This window comes from Sturnus vulgaris, chromosome Z (genome assembly GCF_052056855.1).
Source record: "Sturnus vulgaris isolate bStuVul1 chromosome Z, bStuVul1.hap1, whole genome shotgun sequence".
Lineage (NCBI taxonomy): Eukaryota > Metazoa > Chordata > Aves > Passeriformes > Sturnidae > Sturnus > Sturnus vulgaris.
The window spans coordinates 78,981,108-79,001,224 of record NC_142283.1 but is presented as its reverse complement, the minus strand read 5'-3'; the positions used below and the strand labels follow the sequence as shown (position 1 = coordinate 79,001,224).

The following is a 20,117-nucleotide window of genomic DNA, read 5'->3' as shown; positions in this document are numbered from 1 at the left end:
TTGCTCCCCCTTTTTTTTCATTAAGAAAAGAAAAATCATTCTTGGCTGATGGAATCTGGACCCTCAGGGTCACCGTGGCAATTCTGGAGATCACATTCTGGTGAAGCAGCATTTGACAGCAAAGCAAAACAGAAAATCTCCTTATGATATCTAGAGCAAAAACATGATGATTGGATCACAGCCAAATTCTTCAATTTTTATTTTATTCAGACTTTTACAGAAATCACCAGTATACAAGTTTTGGGAATTTTGGACCTAATAAGCTGTTCCACTAAAACCATGGGCTTTTGGGATATTTAGAAAACACAGAGGCATGTGTGGGACTTGAAATGGAAGCACCCAATGGTACAATCTGGATGATATGGACAGCGTTTCTCTTGCCTTCTCTAACATATGGGATGCTGTAGTAGCTGTTCTTGGGCACAAAGTTCTTTCCATCCCCATGGGAAAGTAAGATAACAAGACACCTCACAGGTGCAGGTGCTTTATCCTCAGGTTGTTGGGGGCAGGTGTTCAGTGTGTTGATGAGAATCATAGAATCATGGAATGATTTGACTTGGAAGAGACTATAAAGATAATTTCATTCCAACTTCCCTGTCCTGGGACTGGAACACCTTCCACTAAACCAGGAGCTATGGGATCAATCTAAACATTATCATATTATCTCTGCAGTAGAGAGTTCTCATCTTTGCAGGCAGGCTTCTGTACAGCTCCTGTCTTTCCTGTCACACCTTTGCTGTTACTTGCTGATCCCCGATCAGAATTTTGGGAAACTGCAAATATCAAGAATTCAAGCAAAGACAGTTTTACTTCTTGCCTTAGCTATCTATTTATCTGCAGTTTAAAGAGAGAGAGAATTGAGGCCTAATGGTCACTAACTATGCCCTGATGGTCGCTGTTTAATGAGGATAAATGGGGAGTGCTGTGTCAGCTTAGACACTGGCAATAATCTTCTGTCTCAAGATCCATTTTTATACTCTCTCCATGACCTACATCTTCATATCCTCCAGCCTCTCCCTCCTTTCAGTGAGTGCCCTTTTGTGTTTCTGAATGCATTTCTTCCCCTTCAAGTGGTGCTGTTTTATTTTTTCCTGTCTTCAAGAAAACTTAGCCGCGCCCTCCTTTGCCACCGGCTTCATTACAGCTCTGCCACTTTATCATTTGCTTCTTTAAGAGATCTCTCACTATTCGTCCCTTCTCCAATTGTGTTCTTGCCATGCTCTGAAAAGATCCACCACAGATACTTTTCCTGTGCTCTCTTCCTTGCTTTTACCTTGAAGAGGTTTTCACGGCCCTCCCCTTTAAACTAATTTTGTGTTTGATATGCTTGTTCTCTGACAATATAGAAGACACCAAGGGCTGTTAGGGCCCACACATAGTATTGTGGCATGCCAAATCAAGGAGACCTGGTGGGAGTTTTGCTCCCTTTGAGTCAATGACAAAAAATTATATTAAATTCATTGAAGCCTTATTTGCCAACAATATTTTTTTGGACAGTTTGAGAACTACCAGATATGATCATGCGTTAGAGTGGGATGGAGACAGGTAAGAAATTTTCCTGCCTTATGGAAGATGCTCAGTGACAACCAATTATAACTGATTTTTTCTGGAGCAGGTAACTTGGAAAAATGCAGAGAGAATAGAGTCCCTGCTCTGTGCTTTCCATCACTGACTGGGGGATGTCCACAAGGAGATAAATTCTGTGAGGAAAACAGGTGCCATACCAGCTGCACCTATTTCAAGCATTGCAGAAAAAAAAGAAATGAGCTCCCTATATGCCTGACTCATGCAGGACTGAGGCACTCCATGATTTTTAGGACACAGATTTTTTTTTTTCTGATTATTTTTGTAGCACAATAAAGCCACAAGAAGTAGATATTGATATTTAATTTAACTTCCAGGTGCATAGAACACTCTTTCATCTTTTCCCCAAGGACTCTCCACTTCTTTTACTTTCTTCCTTCCACCACAGCTTTAATGAAACTGTGATGAGTTGGCTACTCAAGCTGCTGAACCAGTTTCCAAACACTTGAATCTTTAACAAAGGCCCATTTTCTCCATATGACACTTCTAACAGGCAACAAACAACAGGAGTTTATATTGCATCCTTCTAGTAGAGGCACTCCAAAACCACTTTGGGATGAATAGTTTCCACAAAGAAAATGAAAGCAGGTCTTTTGCTCCTGTAAACTGATTTAACACGTTTGAAACTGATAGCACTGCTCTGCGTAAGCTGAGAATGTGAACCAGTGTGTCTTGCTCTGTGTTACAAAGAAAGTTGGTTGTCATAATGAAATGACTTATGATTGCACTAACATTTTGTCAAAATCCTCCCACAACTCCTGTGGTGCTTTCACACCAGTTTTTCCTGTAGCTCCCAGTAAAAAATGCATAGACCGTTTGATATGCCACTCTTCATTGCAATTTCAATGCTTGCTATTAGCTCTTAACACATAATCTTAGTGATGTGGTTCATAAATTGTTCATAAAAGGCCAAATGTATTTTTTTTTATGTTGACATCTATGCTTCCCTTTGCTTTCTAGAGCTTTCCAGATGGTGTGTGCTGAGGGGCTTTGAGTAGGGTCCTGTCACCGATCCCCTCAAGGTCACTGGAACATTTCTTCTACTCAGTAACAGTACCATTGTTCTAAAATTATGTGCATGTATTGTGTTACAGAGCACCAAATAATGCTGTCATGAGCTCACACAACTTGCACACAAGCTGCAGGCATCTCCACCAGCCGAACTTTCCTTGACATAAAATAAATTCAATATATGAGACAGCTCAGGAGCCTGGTGGGGAATGGTACCACAAGAATGAGTGTGGTGAAGGTTGAGGTTTGTCTTGTCTCTGCCAGAGGAGGATGAGTTTCCACCTTGGAAAGGCTTCTTATCCCAGGCCACACAGACAATCTCTACTATCAAAAGTGAATTAAAAGTGTGCTTTGTCCCACGGGGTAGCACTCATCTCATCCATACCTCGAGGGTGGAGTGTGAAATTCCCTCATAAATTCAAACTTCTACAATATGGAAGATGGCCAAAGAAGGTTTGAGCAGATCTTCATAACTTTTATAAGAAAAGGATGCTCAACAGAAAGATGACAATAATCAGAAAACAACATTATTTCTTCATCACGCTTGATGAAATTATTTGCAATGTTTTGCAATTATTTGCAATAATTTCAGGGCAGAGATTAATAGTGAAAAGATTCTATTTTGGAAAACATTGAGCTCTCGCAAACTGAGACAAGATAACAATATCTCACAGAATAGATATGGTTGGAAGTGACCACTGGAGGACATCTGGTCCAAACCCCTTCTCAAGCAGGATTTCTCTAGAGCATTCTATTTAGGATTGAGTTTAGGGAAGAAGACTCCAATATCATTAAACAAAAAGTGCCTAAAAAAAAGTTACACCCTACCAGAGCTTGTGAATTTCCTGCACTTTGTTTCTAAGACTTCCTAAGATTTTTTTTCTCAGAGATGCTGTGATCCATGGGAGCAGACAGAGCTGAAGTAGTTACAGTGACAATGACAGAGAGATATTAGGAAAAGTGTGACCCTTAGACAGAAGTCTGGGCTGATGAGCAGAGCATCCTCCTTGCCCAGGAGGAGACTGGTGAGGGCTGTTGTCTTCTGACACTACATGCTGCCAGCCTGGTGGAAAAAAAAGATCCCAGAGGCAAGAAAGTGAGAACGCCTCACAGATGAAATACCTCCTGCCCTCGCCTCACCCAGAAATGGAAACCAAACATCCCCAATTTGTACCCCAACTCGTCACTGCCCTCTGGGCTGTGAGGTGACACCACCAAAGCACAGCAGAGTTGAGGTGATGGGAGGTAAACCTGAAAAAAAGAGCTGCCAGGAGGAGAGAATTGTCCTGAGATACTGCAGCAGCAAACACAAATCTTGCAGTTCACAGATGCTTCCTAAAGAGCTTTACCACAGGCCTCTGACTAAAATGTGGTTAGAGTTGGAGACCAGTAGCTTATACATCACATAAAAAACTGAGTGAAAATGTCAGCACTTTTGCAAATGTTGTCAAAAGCGGAGGCTATGCATATCTTAAAGAGAGAGACAGAGAAAGAGAAGAAAAAGAAAATAAGCTCAGTAATATTTGAGATCTTTGGAGCAGATCTACTTCAGTAACATGAAGCAACAGCTGTCAAAACAGCAGCCAGAGGGGCTGTCTTTGCAGTTAGAGGAGTTGGGTCCACCAAGGCAGTCCATCCCATAAAGCTTCAGAAGGGAAGAATGAGAGAGGACACTAAGTTATCTATCCTGCCTAGGCATCACTGACTCCTCCAGCACGTGAGATTTGATTTCCACGAGGTTGCTGAGCATTTAGTGAAGGTAGAGAACTCTCCTTGAGGAGGAAAAAGATGAAACCTGGCATCCTCCTGCGGAGGAACTCATGGATATTGAGGCTGGCTGCCTACAATGGCAGCAGGACCTCTCTCAGCAGCAACTTGGAAAGGAAACTGAAAACCGTACAGCAAGCAGTGTCCTGTGCCATTGTCACAGCAAGAGGCTGCACTGAACAGAAAATACCCCTTGGCCTGCAGCCCTTCCTCTCTGATGCTCACTGAGGAGAGAGTTGGCTCCTGCCACCCCCTTGTCGACAGCCCAGCCCCTGGGACTGCCCTCCCTGCAGGGATCTGGAGAGGGATGCTCCATCTGCGTCTGGAGTGGAAATCCCACCTGGGTGGCGAGCTCTACTCTGCTGGTGCCTGAGGACACAATTTGGACCAGAGATGTTTCTGTCCACTTAGTGATAGGCACAGCACTGAAGTGTGAATCCCCCTTCTGCCCATGGGGCCCGTGGCACAGTCCATTTTTAACTTTTAAGGATATTCTGGGAAAAAATTACAAAATTACAAAAAAAAAAAAAAAAAAAAAAAAAAAAAAAAAAAAAAAAGAGGGAGAGAGAGAAAGAAAAGAAAAAAGAACAGAACCAAAGCATGTTTTTCTCCATTACCATAAAGAGGGCTTGTGAATGCATGGTATTAGTATCCCAAAAGCTATTAAACTCCTTAGTGATGGGAAACAGATGGAAAATAAGACAAAAGAATTCACAACTCATGTTAGACTGAATTGAATTCCTTTAATTTCACACAATGAATAACATATGAATAGGATTAACTTTTTTTTTTCTTTTTTTTTTTAGTTAAGTGCTCTATACTGTGCTAACCTGATTTGGTAGCGAAAAGACTGAGCTTTGTTTTAGAAAAAAATGTTTAAAAACCAACATCTAAGATCATGAAGGAGCATGACATTAAAGCATGCCAGATGTATCTAAGCCTCAAAGAACATCAAGTCCATATCCATTTTTAAATGTACAAAAATGCTTCATGAATAAAAACTGTTACAAAAAGAACATTTCAAACAATGTACAAGTTTTTTTCTTGCCTCTATATTCAATAAAATACAAATACATTTTTTTGCTCTAAAATATGTTTACATACAATCAAAGTAGAACATGCAAATTACACTTTAAAAAAGGCTTTTAAAAACCACTTATGAATACAAACTAAAAATTAGCCAGCACGACTTATAGAACAATCTTGTGCCCCATTCGTTTGATTTTTTTAATTTTTTTTGAAATACAGTATATACATATTTAACACTTCATGTGCATTTATTATTTAAGAAATAGCTTAAAAAAATAAAGAAAAAGAAAAGTAAAACAAAACAACATGGGATTGAACTGCTTCCCCATGTTGTCCAATTGGCAGCTCTTTTCATGTTTTTATATTTTTTCTTTTTCTTTTTTTTTCTATGTAGTGTTTTATGCAACCTAGGCAGGCATCTTAAGGAGATCTCCAATATGTGTCCTTTGTTGAAATGTGCTTCTAATTATCTCAGAACTGCTGCACCCCAGTTTTTGGATGTAATGGAAAGAAGAGGCATTAAAACGGCAATATATTTTTTTTTTTCAATTCAGAAAACCATCCTGGTTTTGGTTTTTAGGTTTTTTTATTTTGTTTTGCTCTGTTTCCCTTTTCTCTGCATTCTTTTAGTTGTTCTTCAAACTGTTCAGGATGCTCCTTAGATATGCTTAAGTGCAGTCCTGAATCAGGGCCTGTGAAATTAAGATTTAGGGAAATCCTTGTGTTTGGAACAGTGATTTCTGTTTATTTGGTGCATCATTGTAGTGCTCAGAAGCCCTCGTGATTCACCAGCACCCCATTGCACCAGGTATAATCCAAACATTCACAATTGGAAAAATGCCCTATGTCCCACAAAATTTCTGCCAAGTGGGCCATGCTGTAGGATACCCAGGTAGCTGATGACTATTTTCACCTCTTTTTAATTTATTTTTTCCATTTTTTTTTAAGTTATCCAAAAACATGAAAGGTGCTCCACAGAAAATTTAATATTGAAGGGCTCAAGAAACTGGCAGCATGAAGGTCTTGGAGACACAAGTGGTAATGTTTTTTGTTTTTTTGTTTTATTTTTTTTTTTTCTGTTTTTTTTTTTTTTTTTTTCTTTTTTTTCCTCTCTCCCTGAATATTTATCCCCATTTCTGGTTTTACACTGGATTGAGGAATAAAAGACCCACAGAGTGGATGCAAACCCGTGGCCTCATTTCATATGGCTCACAGCCACGTGATACCGTTTTGTGTTTTTATTGAAGCATGCTCAGATGTATGCTAATCTGTGACACAGTGGAGGTGTTTGAAAGGTTTTTTTTGGTCTTAGTAAGCAAAAGGGCTTTCACCCTAGTTTTATACAGTATTTGGAAATGTGTGGAGAGAATCTAGAGAGTTCCTCAGTAAATCTTCCTTGTGGTAAGGGAAAAAAATCAAAAAGCTCATTACTGGAATATTGTTGGGTAATAAACGGCAGGAGTGGGATTTTAGCCTTAAGCCCTAAAACTAAATCCTTTATGATCTGCATGTAGTACATGGCCTCAAAATATTATTCTGTCAGCAACTTGCTTATCATCTTTATAGACTATGCAACATGCAGAACACAAATTCTGAGTGCCATCAAAGAGTATTTTCACTCTGTTTTTTATGACACCAACAAGCCCAGGACCAGCTGCATGGGGGTGTTGTGTGGACAAACAGCACCACGCTCCACCAGCACCTTCTTGCCATGAAAAAAACAAACCTTGAGCTTCTGGATAGAGCCCATCCCATGCTGAGAGCTTTTAGCTACCAAGTCCTGAACTTAGGGTTCTGTAGGACAAACAGGACCTTCTTCATGGTTTTGCTCCATGAAGGGTCTATGGGGTTGTTCTCTCCAAGTGGATGCTCTCCTTAAACACTGTGCCTCTAGCAGCTTTTTTGGATAGCACTTTTTGGAAGGATAAGAGCGTTCTTTTCCCAAAGCTCAGGAGCATGGGAGGCAGCAGCCACTCAATTATCCTTCCCTGGGGCAGCTTTATCCCAGTGTGTCCAGACAGGTCCAGCCCAAATCCAGCCCTTACGGGCACTCTGATCCTCTTGAAGCCACGATGGGCATTTGATGACAGAATTTGTTGCCTTCAGACCCTTCTTTCACTCACTACACACTGAAATGTCCTTCAGTGCTAAGAAAGACATCACTGGAGATAAAATTAAGGATAAGTTGTTGTCTGGCTTAATTTCAGCTACCTGGAATACCAAACTTAATGATTTTTTTTTTCTGTAATTTTTAAGTGACTGTCACCTACTTTCAAGCTCAAAGGAGATTGGAAAAAAAAATATTTATAAATTAACTAAACCTCAATCCAATGTTTTTTAAGGAAGAAGAGAGGAGTTCAATGAGGTTTAGGGTTTTCTTTTCTGCAGGCCTACAACTTCAGTTAATAACACTGTGCTAGTTCAAGAGAGCTGAAAAGCAAAATTGGTTTTAACAGAACGAGCAACCAGCCAATTTATTTCTAAGCTGCATTAATTGGAAAACAAAAAGCACAAATAAGTATGATGAATGATGCAAAACAAATCGGAAACAAAATTCTGCGATCCCTCTTATCAGTTTTAAGGAGTTAGGACCTCAAAATTTGTTCCAGTCTTAAAAAATAAAAACAAAATACATCCCCTCTTCCAGCTCCCCGACGCAATCCTATCCCCATATGCGTTCAGTTTTAATAAGCTAAGGTGCTATCACAGAAGAAAAATCAGTCTCTAAAAAACAACGAGTTGTATGTTTACAGTGTTCCTCTAACACCATAGTCTTGATATGATTTTTGTAAATAAATAACAGAATAGAAACACAATATTTTTTGTGGGGACTTTTTGTTGGGTTTGTTGTTTTGTTTTTTTGGTGGGGTTTTCTCGTGGTTCTTTTTTTTATTCTTTTTTTTGTTTTTTTTTAGTGTCGTGCTATATGAAGCTTCCTTGGCAATAAACCAATTCAAGATTTCTCGAGAAAGGGAATAGCATTTGGCTTGTGAACCATTAAGTAATTCCAATCCCCCCTCCCTTGGTGGAATCTTCCCTCCCCATTCTCATTTTAATATCCATCTTGCCATGCTAGGTGTTGAGTGCATTGCAGGATTTAAAAAGAAAGGAAATAAAGTTGAAAGTACCTATTTCAAATTTCAACAATTGCCTTTTTTCTTTTTTTAAAGCATTGACACTGCAATGGAACAGCTTCTTTTCAGTCTTTGTTTTAGTTAAAAATTTTAATTGGGCTGTGGAAATGGAGCTTGGGTATTTTACCCAAGTTCAATCAATGGCTAACGGACAACTCGAATGAGAAATGTACAATTTGAACTGACCATTTAAAGAGACGATTTGTCACACACAGTTTGCATCCATGCAGACTGAGAGCTTTATAATTACATTATGTACAAAAAAAATTGTTTTTAGTTTATTAAGGCAACCACAACTTGGAGAACATGTCCAAAGTGGCATTAATACAATTGCAGTGGTGATACCCTTTGAACATTTTTATTTCTATTTTCAGATAAGAACACTTATTCCTTTTCTTTTCTTTTTTTTTTTTTTTTTTTTCAGAAATAATTGCCAAGAAAGGATCTATTATCCATAGGGTTTGTTCTATATTTTTTTAAAACAATCTACTTTATCTATTTTCTTTAAAAGATAATATCAAGGCATTGCTACCCGATGCAAATTATTCATATTCTGGTTTTCCTGTTAATTTCATTGGGAATTGCAGATGGTAAAAACTTGGTAGATTTGGGCCCTGTTTTTTATTCTATTTTTTTTCTGTCCTATTTTTTTTTTCTTTTATCTTTTTTATATTCTTTTTTTGGTGATTTTTTTTCCATGTTTACTATAACTATTCCCCAGAAGTGTCTTGCTGTTCTCTACTCATATGTACCGAGCATCAAAACAACTTGGCTGATGGATGACCCCTTTTTTCACATGCCATTGCCAAGTTGCTTCATATAAACATGTTATTGTAACCGAATATCCATGTATACCTTATTTTAAATGCTGTGATATTCCATTGTTTCTTGGGATAGCACTCGGAATGAGTGTGCACGCGTGTAAGGCTCTAATTTTCTATTGCCTATATTGCAGCTAGTTGTAACTAGGCAAGTAAATGATAAAGAAATATATAGTTCTAGCAGGAGCCAGGCGTTTTGGCTTATGCTGTCCCAAAGCCTGGTAGGTATATAAAACTGGAAAAAAAAAAAAAATCAAATAGGTTATACCAATATCACAGTTGAGAAAATTACATTATTTTTTGTTGGGTGTTTTTCTTCTTTGTTTCTTTCTTTGTTTCTTTCTTTGTTTCTTTTTGTTTGTTTGTTTCTTTTTTTTTTTTTTTCCTTTTTCTTTTTTACAGTGATTTCTATTACGGTAAAGTTACTCTTAGTTTCACCTGGCCCACCAAACAGAATCAGAGTCGAGCATGCACCCTTAGTGACAACGTTCAGCTCTCTGCGAGGATGACTTCCCGCCTCTGGGTACGGTATGAGAACAGCAATGCTGAGATTCAGATTAGTTTTGGATACTCGGCAGAGTTCGTGCTTTTTCCAACTTTGACACACATCCTCCTCCCCTGTATCCCCCACTTTTCCCGCGCCTTTCCCCCCCCTCTTTTCTCGGGGGGGCAGCTTGGGTCAAAGCGATGAAGAGGAAAGATGCGAGCCCCAGCTGGCAGAGCTCTCTGCAATGAGTTCTGGCTGCTGAAGGGACAGGTCAGTCTGGTGCTGCCAAAGGGGTGAGGCGGACTGTGCACCTCCTGTCCCCCAGTCCTGGCGTGCTCCACGGTGAGCACCCAACATCTGACGAGGTGCACTGGCCTTAGGGAAGGCCTTCGCTTTCGCTCCCTCTGCCTTTCCGGTGCCGCTTCACTTTCACGTCCTCCTCTTCCTCCTGCGGGGACTTGTTTTTCCTTTTTCCAACCCGGGGTGCCCGGGGTAGAGGGAGAGGCAGTGGAGGGGGTGGAGGAGGCAGAGGAGGCGGCAGCGGTGGCGTCTCTCTAGCCATGTGTATGACAGCCTCGATGGTGGCCATGATTGTATCTTGGGTGGCCGCTTGCTCCAGTACTAAAGGGTTGAGTGTTGGTCTCTGACCTCTTTTGCTCGGAAGGTCAACGCATTTTTCCAGAACGGGCATTTGGTCTCTGGAGTCTTCGTCAAAGGAAAGGGGTTGCTTCCTTGGACGCCCCCTCCTCTTCTTCACGAAGTTATTGCCTGTCTTTGATTGTCTCTGCAGCCGCTTGGCTTTCAGGATCTTGTTCACATGATCCAGGTTCTTCTTGGTGGACAGGATCTTGGTGTAGTTGCACATCTTGCGCACCTCGCACTGGATTGCTTCAATTTCACGGCGCTTGAACCTTTTCTTCAGTGGTGAGCTGGCTGTTGGGAGACAAGGAGAGAAACGGGGGTAGGTCAAACAACAGTGACTGGAAACTCTTCTTTGACTCCTTCCAGCATCATGATGAGCAGATGAAAACACAACTTTCATATAAGTAGTTTTCAGAGATTTCTCTCTGCCTGTTCCCTCTTCTAAAGCAACAAAGCTTTTGCTACAGTAATGATTTAGCATGGCTTTGCTTCATTCTCATTTTTCAACCTTTAATAAGAGAGAAGGAAGCTTAGCATGGCTGTCATATTGGCCCAACTTAACTATTAAACCTTCTGTATCCCAAAGATATAATCCTGATGTCTTCAATTCTTGTCATGAATGCCAGTTAGTATGAAAAGTGTTTGTTGCTGAAACTAGTGGGCAGAGACAAGATGTGTGGGTCACTTCATCTGTGGCAAATTCATTACTCCTGCCTGGTTTTCTGTACTATCAACTCTTCAGATACTAGCTGAAACTACTCAGTCATATAATTGACTTTAATGGCCCCCAAAGTAAGCTTACCCCTGGTACAGATCACTTACTTTAGATCTGAATGAAGTCCAAAGTAGTTAAGTCTCTTGCCAAGGTCACGTTGTGAGTCATTGTCAGAGCTGGGAAGAGTACCCAGAATTTCTTGGCTCCTTGTCTTTTGCTGAGGACACGAGACCTTGCTTGTTTTGCCTAAATTGTCTCATTGTCCTTTCCTGAACATGGCATCTGTTCAGAGTTCGGGATTTGCACACAGATTAGAAGTAACTACCCCTTTGCGAGGAGAGCAGAATGTATTAATTCTGCTATTGCAATAACTGGTGCTCCCTTTCACTCCTAACATATCTGTTCTGTGCTGCTGGGAAAGAAATGATGGAGCTCAGAATTTCTTTTTTTTGGTAAGAATAAAACATCCCACTAAATTAACCTCAGCCCACATCTACTTGCAAACTTAATTTACACCTGACTGTCAAGCAGTCATTTGGGTTTGAAATCCTTGAAGTTTCCTGAGCAGGCAAGATTTTGAGAAAGGTTCATTTAGGGGTTATCTCTGCCTTCATGGCTAACAGGCTAATCTTCCAGCAGTAGTTTAAATAAAGTTGCTATTGTAGCATTTTCTGTGGATAACCAGGAGCTGTCAAGATGTAGAATCTCCTCTTGTTCTCTATGGGCTCTGACAGATTCAGCATATAAACCTCAATCACTGGCCTCCCCTCTTGGAGAACATAAATTATTGGCTCTTATACCACCATGTTGCTTGGATTCAGCGAAGAGCTTGCATAAACAAACCCAAGTTACAATGTAAGAAGTAGGAGTGAGTCATAAACAAAACACAGACATATGCTCTCTTATAAATAAAGACCTGGAATGGCCAACTTCCCAAAGTCTGGTTTTCATTAATTACAAAACAAAATACATTTTCCATATGTAACCCACTCCCCACACCAAAAAGAAAAATAAAACCCATTTGCAGTTTGTGGTTCACAAAGGACAAAAGAAAAGAGGAATGCAGTCATTTTGGTACCAAAGGAAAAGAGAAAGGAAATGAAATATCCAAGTTGCTCAGGAGAAGCTAATTAGTTGCACAAAATTCCTCCCAAGTAGGTCACCCCTAAAAACTGTGGATTCAAGATCCCTCAAGGCAAGTGGCAGCAAGTTATTTCCCAGAAATTTGATCAAAAAAGGTTAAGTCCCTGTCACAGAAAATGATTATTCTCATCTGTCCTCACTGGTTGGTGATTGACATAAGTAGTCCCAATAACTTCAGTGTTAAGCAGCCAAATCCTTTGAGTCCCTCCCTCCCATATCCTGAGAGTAGCTTCAGGTCAGAAGATCTAAAAAATCAAACATTTGGCACACTCTTCAAATTCATTGTCCACCTTTTGCCTTTTATTTTTATTGTTAGGGTGCATTTTCAAGTCCCATGGTTTTTTTTCTAGATTCCAATATTTGAGGTGCCTTTTTTTATTATTATTGTCTTTTTTTTTTTTTTTAAAGGTAAAGCTGAAATTTTTCAGTTGGTGATTGACAGTGGAAAATTTAACAGAAATACAGGAAAGCTGGCAAGGTATCATGATGATACGAGGAGATTTGGCTTTACTCTCTATTTTCAATGGAAAGAAAGTAAGCCAAGGAACTGGGAAAAAGTATGGAAATACAGCATTTGCCAAGTACCTGCAAAGATTTTATATCTTTACTGAGATTTATCTGCAGGTTGGTGTTACCACCTGAGCATGGTCAATGGAGACCTGGTCTGTACAGCTGGTGGAGGATGATCTCAGCCTCTAAACTCTGAAATGGGAACTCGATGCAATTCAAGATGACCTTGCACATGGTTTTGATGTCCTGATACTGCCTAAGAAGCACACAGTGCTCCTGTCCATCCTGAAACTCAGTGAGGTCACTCAGGCTGAGGGTCCTGACTGGAGCCTGGTTCTGAGTAGACACTGCCTGAGTGGAGCAAAGGTTGGCACCTGCCTTCTGCCAAACTGCCCAATTCCCCAAAATTATCTGGTATGCAGGCAATTATGGGTATGCTTCTGCTCCTGCATATAAATGTACGAGCTGAACACCACTTTCAGTGCCTTCTTTCATGTTTAGATACTTTTTTTGCCCTTATTAAACTTTGCAAGCTCAGAAGTGTGTTCATTTCTGTGCTGAAACACATTTTCACATTTAGAAAAAAAAAATCCTTCTGAGCTGTTCTATGCTGGCTTACTGCACTAATTTTTCCTTTGTAAATGCTTTGGGGTGTTTATGGCTTTCTCAGGGAGCTTGTTAGAAGCTACTAATAATTCTTTTGCTTTCTTCCTAGCAAGTCTCTGAACATGCAGGCTCTAGAAATCATTTGAGTTGTTATACAGTCTGCCAGTAGTCAGAATGCATGTACTGAGTAAGTGCATATGCTTTTAGGTCAGGCTTTTAAAATCAGATATTAGGAAACCCAACATTATTTTGATTACTGAATGTCAGGGACATCTGATTCTACACTTATTGTAGGAAGACTATGCAAAAAGAGTCTGATGGGTCTGCAGGGAAGCTTTGATGAGGTGTGCCTATGATAAAATATCAGGGAGATCTGCCAAAGTAAACTACTATTGAAGTGAGAGCCATTAGGTGTTATCAACTCATCTGGAAGCTCTTGGTGAGCAATCTTTGATATAAAATATTTTCCTATATTGACATGTTATATAGTGCTCTGCTGAGAGACAAAGCTAAGTATTAATCTTTTCCATTTTATCCAGACAGACCCTGACCAGCCCTGGACCCAAGTTGGTCTGTGTTGGTCTTAGTTTTTTGGATTTTTTTTCTACTCCTGCACGTATTTTGCTGTTTGCACATGGGAATCTTGCTTTGGGAGGAAGATTTCTGTCTTGATATATTTGGTGGAATTCCTTTAGAAGGGCTTGAAGAGGAGGGGATAACTATAATTTTATGTTTGCCTGTAGGCATATGAAAAAGTGAATATGCTCTCATGGAGGTGATGCAACATGTGGCAGCCTCCAGGCACCAGAGGTGCACAGGGGATAATTTTTTACCTGGGCATATTGATCTCCCTCCACCTCCCCACATGCTGCCTCCACAAAGTCAAAATCCACCACAAAATGAAGAGAAATTAGAAATGCACGATGCAGCACAAGCTCTTATACTTTTGCTTCATCCTTTCCCCACTCTCCAAACAACCTCACCTAGCTGCCCCAAAACAAGCAAGAACCAATGCCAGCCTTGAACCACAGCTTGACATATTTCAAATAAGGCACACGGAGGTCTGGTGCAGGGTCCACAGGTGCAGGGAGGCTCAGTCTCACAAATTGGAATGGCTGCAGGCCATGCTGGGAGGCCATGCAGGAATGTTATGATGCTGGAAACAGCTTCTGAAACAAAGAGAGCCATTCCTACCAAAAATATGTATTTCCAAGGGTAGCTAGAGGAGGCTGAACGACCCAATCCAGCACAGTGATGATGAAGGAGGATGTGAGCCCAGGTAGATCAGACCCCTTGGATGTTCTTCATTAGCCCCAAAAGTTTATTCTGGATGGCTCTGTTATGTCTGGAGCTCTAAAATCCTTCTTGCTGCCTGTCATTCTCCATCCCTTCAGAGGTGCCTGAGGCCACTTGCAAGAACATGGCACAGAGGAAGCTGCTCAAAGCTGGGGTCAATTTGTTGGCTTGATTTGAATGGAGGAATTTTCAAAGACCTTCCTATTAATTACAGGAAACCCATAGCATTGTCCTGTTATCCCATTAACACAGCTTCTGTCAGTTTTCAGCTAAATTATTTAAACATCTGGGCTACAGATAAACCAACAATTTAATTAGACTTCTGAAAATGGAAAGAATGAACTATGCAGTCAAGCATACACTTTCATCTTGAAACGGATCATAAAATATTTGTGCGTTTTCCTTCTGTGCTGCTTTAAAAATCTGTCCTTGGTTTATATATAAGAAACTATTAAAGGCTAAACAGACAATTCTGATTTTCTTAATATAAAAATATATATTTACAGAGGATAATTTGCAGCATTAAACCCTTGTTTTCACTGTTTATTCAGGAAGTGAGAGGGAAATAAACATAAGTGCATTGAAACAGGACTTTCAGTTGAATGATTAAATATGCAATAATTCTGTAAATCAATGATAGAAATAGGTTTTTTTGTGAATGTAGCATCAAAAGTTTGACAAGACTATGAAACTCCTAATGGCTGCATTAGGAGTAGGGTAATGAACTGTAGATTCCTCCTTCACTGGAAATTAAGACAAAATGCAATATTAACTTCTCTATTCATGACCAAGAAAAGGCGTGATGATGCCTGAATGACTTGGCTCAACTTCCAACAGTATAAAGATATCACCTTTCTGATCTGATTCAAAATAGAAGCACAAAATATAAGTTGATAGAAAAGCAAGCTATTCTGACTTATTTATTCTGGTATTTTAAATCACTGCTCATTTCCCCAGACAATTTTGCATTTGCAAGACAGAGTATTACGCTAAAATCACTGAAGTATGCAGCAAGAAATCTCATCTGCTCCTCAACTATTCACTGTGTATTCGGTTTGTTCATGCTACAGGAATGGGAGCATTTAAAATAAATGAAGAATGGGCCTGAGGAAGGAACCCAGGAGTTTTGCTTCAGAGCATCTTGCTAGACCATACAGGCTGGTGCTACTTGTGTCCTCATTATTGCACAAGTGGTGGTGTGTGAATAAAATAGATTTGATGTGCCAAGATGTGCAATCATGGCAAGAAAGCATTGGAAAGCCTGATTATCACATTAGATATTCACATTTGCAGCTACTTCCCCAATCAGGAAGAGAATTAGGTTAACACATTGTATGGCTCCAGAAGGAAGAAGATGGGGAAGAAACAGAGGGGCTGGAGTGAAAACAGCATTACCTGCTTCAGATGTTGCTGATGATGAAGGTAGGAGAGATAATACTGGACTTGGCATTGCAACACTGTCAACAGCTGCTGGTTTCCTTCTGGTCATCACATTACAGGCAGAACTTTCCATTTTACCATGAAGTGAAGTCTGGTCTGCTTTTAAGTGGGGACCTGCAATTCCTGGGGAAACAAAATTTGGATGACTATTAGTACTGCAACCTGTCTATGGATATATTCGAAAAAACCAGAAGTCAGTTGCTGTCCTTGCTACACTGATATATTTCCTTATTTCCTTGTGGGTGCATCTCAAATACTAGCAAGGGTTGTAATTCTTAATTTTTTATTACCTTGCTGAAGGATGTACCATCAGTGGTCTCTATAAACAATGGTAAACCAACAAAACATTCCACATTGGTACTTTTTTTTTCTAAAAAAACACGTACACTCTGATACATGTATAAAGACAGATGTCCTTCATAACTCTATTTAGTGGGAATGCCTATGTATCATTTCCTGTGTAGTTCATTCTCCACACATTGTTACATACTTCTCTGCTATAAACACCTGACTTAGTGGGTGTTTCATCTGAGTAAGGAGCAGGCATCAGGAACAACCTCAATATGCAATTCCCATCCAAAGCACATTACATTTATTTTTCAGGAATTCCCTTCCTAATTAAATTTGCCTTGCAGCTCATCAAAGGGAAGTGAGTTAAAAAAAAGAAAGAGTTTTTTGTCATATATCTTTCTACCTACAGTTTACAATGCAGAATAAATGAGTGGTAAAAGGATTCCAAAGAGGTTAAATATTCCAGAAAAATAAAAGTTATGCACTTATGGCAGGCAAATTCCTCCACTAATAGTATTTCTCAAACTCTTTCATAGTTTGTAACCATTTTCTTTGCTTGTAAATATGTGAAATTTAAACTGCTGGCATGGAAATTTTAAAACCTCTCCCAGTCTCAATGATGTTGGGCTTCAACATGATTAGGGTAGATATTCATTTATCAGAGATAATCCTTCAAAAATTCCATATTTTTTCAGATCTCAACCTGCACATGAGCCTCAGATAAAATGCATTGGATTTGGGCAACTAAATTATATAATGATTCTGAAAATCACAGAGCAGTTGAGGTTGAAAAGCTCCTATTGAGACCACCTTGCTCAAGCAGGGTCATCCAGAGAAGGCTGCCCTGGACCACATCTGGCCAAATTAGAATTTCTCCAAGGAGAGAGAGACCACAGCCTCTCTCTACAACCTGTTCATCCCCTCAGTAAATCTATACTGCTCAGGAATAACCTGTGTTTCAGCTTGTGCCCATTGACTCTTGTCTTGTCACTGGGCAGTATTGAGAATAATCTGGCTCCATCCTCTCTAATCTTTCCCATCAAACATTTGCTTATGTAGAAAAATCCCCCTGAGCCTTGTCTTCTCCAGGAGGAACATCCCATCTCTCTGAGCCTTTCCTCATAAGAGAGATATCCCAGATTCTTAATAATCTTTATGGCCTCTGACTGGACTCCCTCCCATATGTCCATGTTCCTCTTGCATATCAGACACTCCTCTGAGTCCTAAAATTCTCCAGATTTTTTGAGGGTGTTCTCTACCCCATCACCCTGCTCAATAATTGACATAAATAAATGTCCCCATATCATGGAGTGCACCTCTACTGACTGGTCTCTAAGTGGATTTTGTGCTACTCATCACAACTGTCTGAGACCAGCCAGTTTTCAGTCCAACACAGTGTGAATCCATCCTGCCTGTATTTCATCATTTTGTCTATAAGAAGCTGAGAGAGCTCTTGCTAAAGTCAAGATAAGAAACATCAGACTGGTGAAGTATGATTTCCCATTCACAGATCTGTGATAACTACTCTTGGTCATCTTTTCCTCCTTCATACGTTTGGAAATGCTCTTCACCTCCATCAAATTCTAAGCATTGAGGTGAGACTGAACTGCCTTGCTGCTTCCTTGCTTTTTCTGCTTGACCTTATTGGACTTGTATTTCCTCTCTTCCAGTCCTCAGAAACCTCTCCTGGTCACCATAACCTTTCATAAACAACCAAGAGTAGCCTCACAGTGGTGCCAGCCAGATCCCTCAGGACCTTTGAGTACATCCTGCCAAATCCTATGGATTTATGCATATCCAGTCCATTTAACTGTTCCCTATCAGATCTTCCTCCAAAAGCAGGTTTTTTTTCCACACTAGTCTTACAGTCCTGAGATTCTCAAAGGCCAGTCTTGCCAGTAGAGATCAAGGCAAAGAGGACAATCAGTCTTCTGCTGATCTTTTTCAGCCAGAGTCCCTGATTCATTCACCAAGGGGCCCATATTTTCCATAGGTTATTTTTGGCTGCTTTATGTACCTGTCAAGACATTTCTTGTTGATCTTCTGCCCTAGATTCGGCTCCAGATGGACTTTGCCTTCTAAGCCCATCTCTGCATGCTTGAACGTTGCAGCTCTAGTTCTCTGGGTCACCTGCTTCCATGTCTCTTTTGCTTCCCTTTTGTACCTGACATCACTCAGGAGCTTCTTGGTCAATCATGAAAATCTCCTGACATCTTTGCTGAGTTTGATTTGCCACTCTGATCTGGTTTTGCGTGTCTCCACAATATTCCTGATTCCAGCCAGCAGCAAACCTTCTGGCACAGCAGGTCAGGTCAGCAGGTGGGGGCTTTTATCCCCTGCAGCACCCCCTTTTCACCCCTGGCTGCACCTGGATAGCACCTGGTGGTTCCTCAAAAACTTTCCACAGGTGCCCTGACACCTACAATCATCAAAAATCACCTAGGATCATCAAGCCTGGGAAAGCTCCCAAAGATCATCAAGTCTCACTGTTCCCCCAGCACTGCCAGGGCCACCACTGACCCATGTCCCCAAGTGTCACATCCACACGGCTTTTAAATCCCTCCAAGGATGGGAACTCCACCACTGCCCTGGGAGCCTGTGTCAGAACTGGACAACCCTTTCTGTGAAGAAAGTTTTATTAATACACAATTTAAATCTCCCCTGGCACAGCTTTCTTCTTGTTTTGTTCCTTGTTCCCTAGGAGCAGAGTCCAGCCCCCACCTGGCTGCATGCTCCAGTCAGGGAATTGTAGAGAGTGATAAAGTTCTCCCTGATCCTCTTTTTCCCCATGCTGAGCCCCCCTGGCTCTCTCAGCTGCTCCTGGTGCTCCAGACCCTTTTCCCTTTTGTGCCTCTTCGCTGTGCTCAGCTTCTCCATACAACAACCAAAAATTCCTTATATTTGCTATTTGGAGCTGCTATGAACTGTCCCTGTGAACTTATGTTTCTGGCACACAAAATGAGAAATATCACAGACATGTGGATTGTCTTAGAAACTGTGGAAGAGATCCCTATCAGATCCAGGCACAGAAATGCTACAGTGAGAGGAGTCTCAATGCAGAGAGGAAGATGAGGCTACAGAATGGGCCAGTTTGGGATAGGAGTCCTGATGAAACCATGACCTGATATCAGCTAGTGGATTTAAAGGAGGCAAGAAAGAGCAGAAATGGTCATGAGACAGTGTTGCAGGTCACAGCTTGGTGGAGATAAACAGAGCAGTCTCTGCCTATTAGACCACACATCTTTCCAGAGCCTCAAATCTAGTATTAAGCATCTCAAATTGTATCCATTAAACTTCAATCTCTCTCTGCTCGGCTTCTCTAGTGCAAATGAGAACAATAATATACCCCTCATCTCAAGAGCAGTCCTGTGAAAATAAAATTATCAACATTCATGAAACATTCATCTATTCATACCAAGGCTTAGAAATGTGGAATAAATGAGACATGATGTCACGCACTGAATAGCAAAAAGGAAAATCCAGCTCCCAAATAGCTGTTCATTAGGTGAGCTCAATACATTGAATAAAGCAGTGTCCCATAGAATAAGTGAGATATTTGACTAGGTAATTACCCTTTGGAACTGTGTGTATGCACACCTGAGGTTTCACCACTACATAGTGCCTTAACAATATTCATTTGT

General features: G+C 40.5%; 1 protein-coding gene across 2 annotated transcripts in view; it reads right to left on the bottom strand.

Annotated features, from left to right (window-relative positions):
- Positions 1-5,085: 5,085 nt before the first annotated feature.
- Positions 5,086-20,117, bottom strand: part of SETBP1 (SET binding protein 1) — a 268,017-nt gene continuing 252,985 nt past the window's right edge. For both annotated transcript variants that reach the window (XM_014894851.2, XM_014894852.2), the window contains 2 exons: positions 16,141-16,308; positions 5,086-10,766 (listed from right to left, as the gene is read on the bottom strand). In XM_014894851.2, the coding sequence (XP_014750337.2) occupies positions 10,210-10,766; positions 16,141-16,308 (725 nt within the window). In that variant the 3' untranslated portion in view covers positions 5,086-10,209. The remainder of the gene's footprint in view (positions 10,767-16,140; positions 16,309-20,117) is intronic.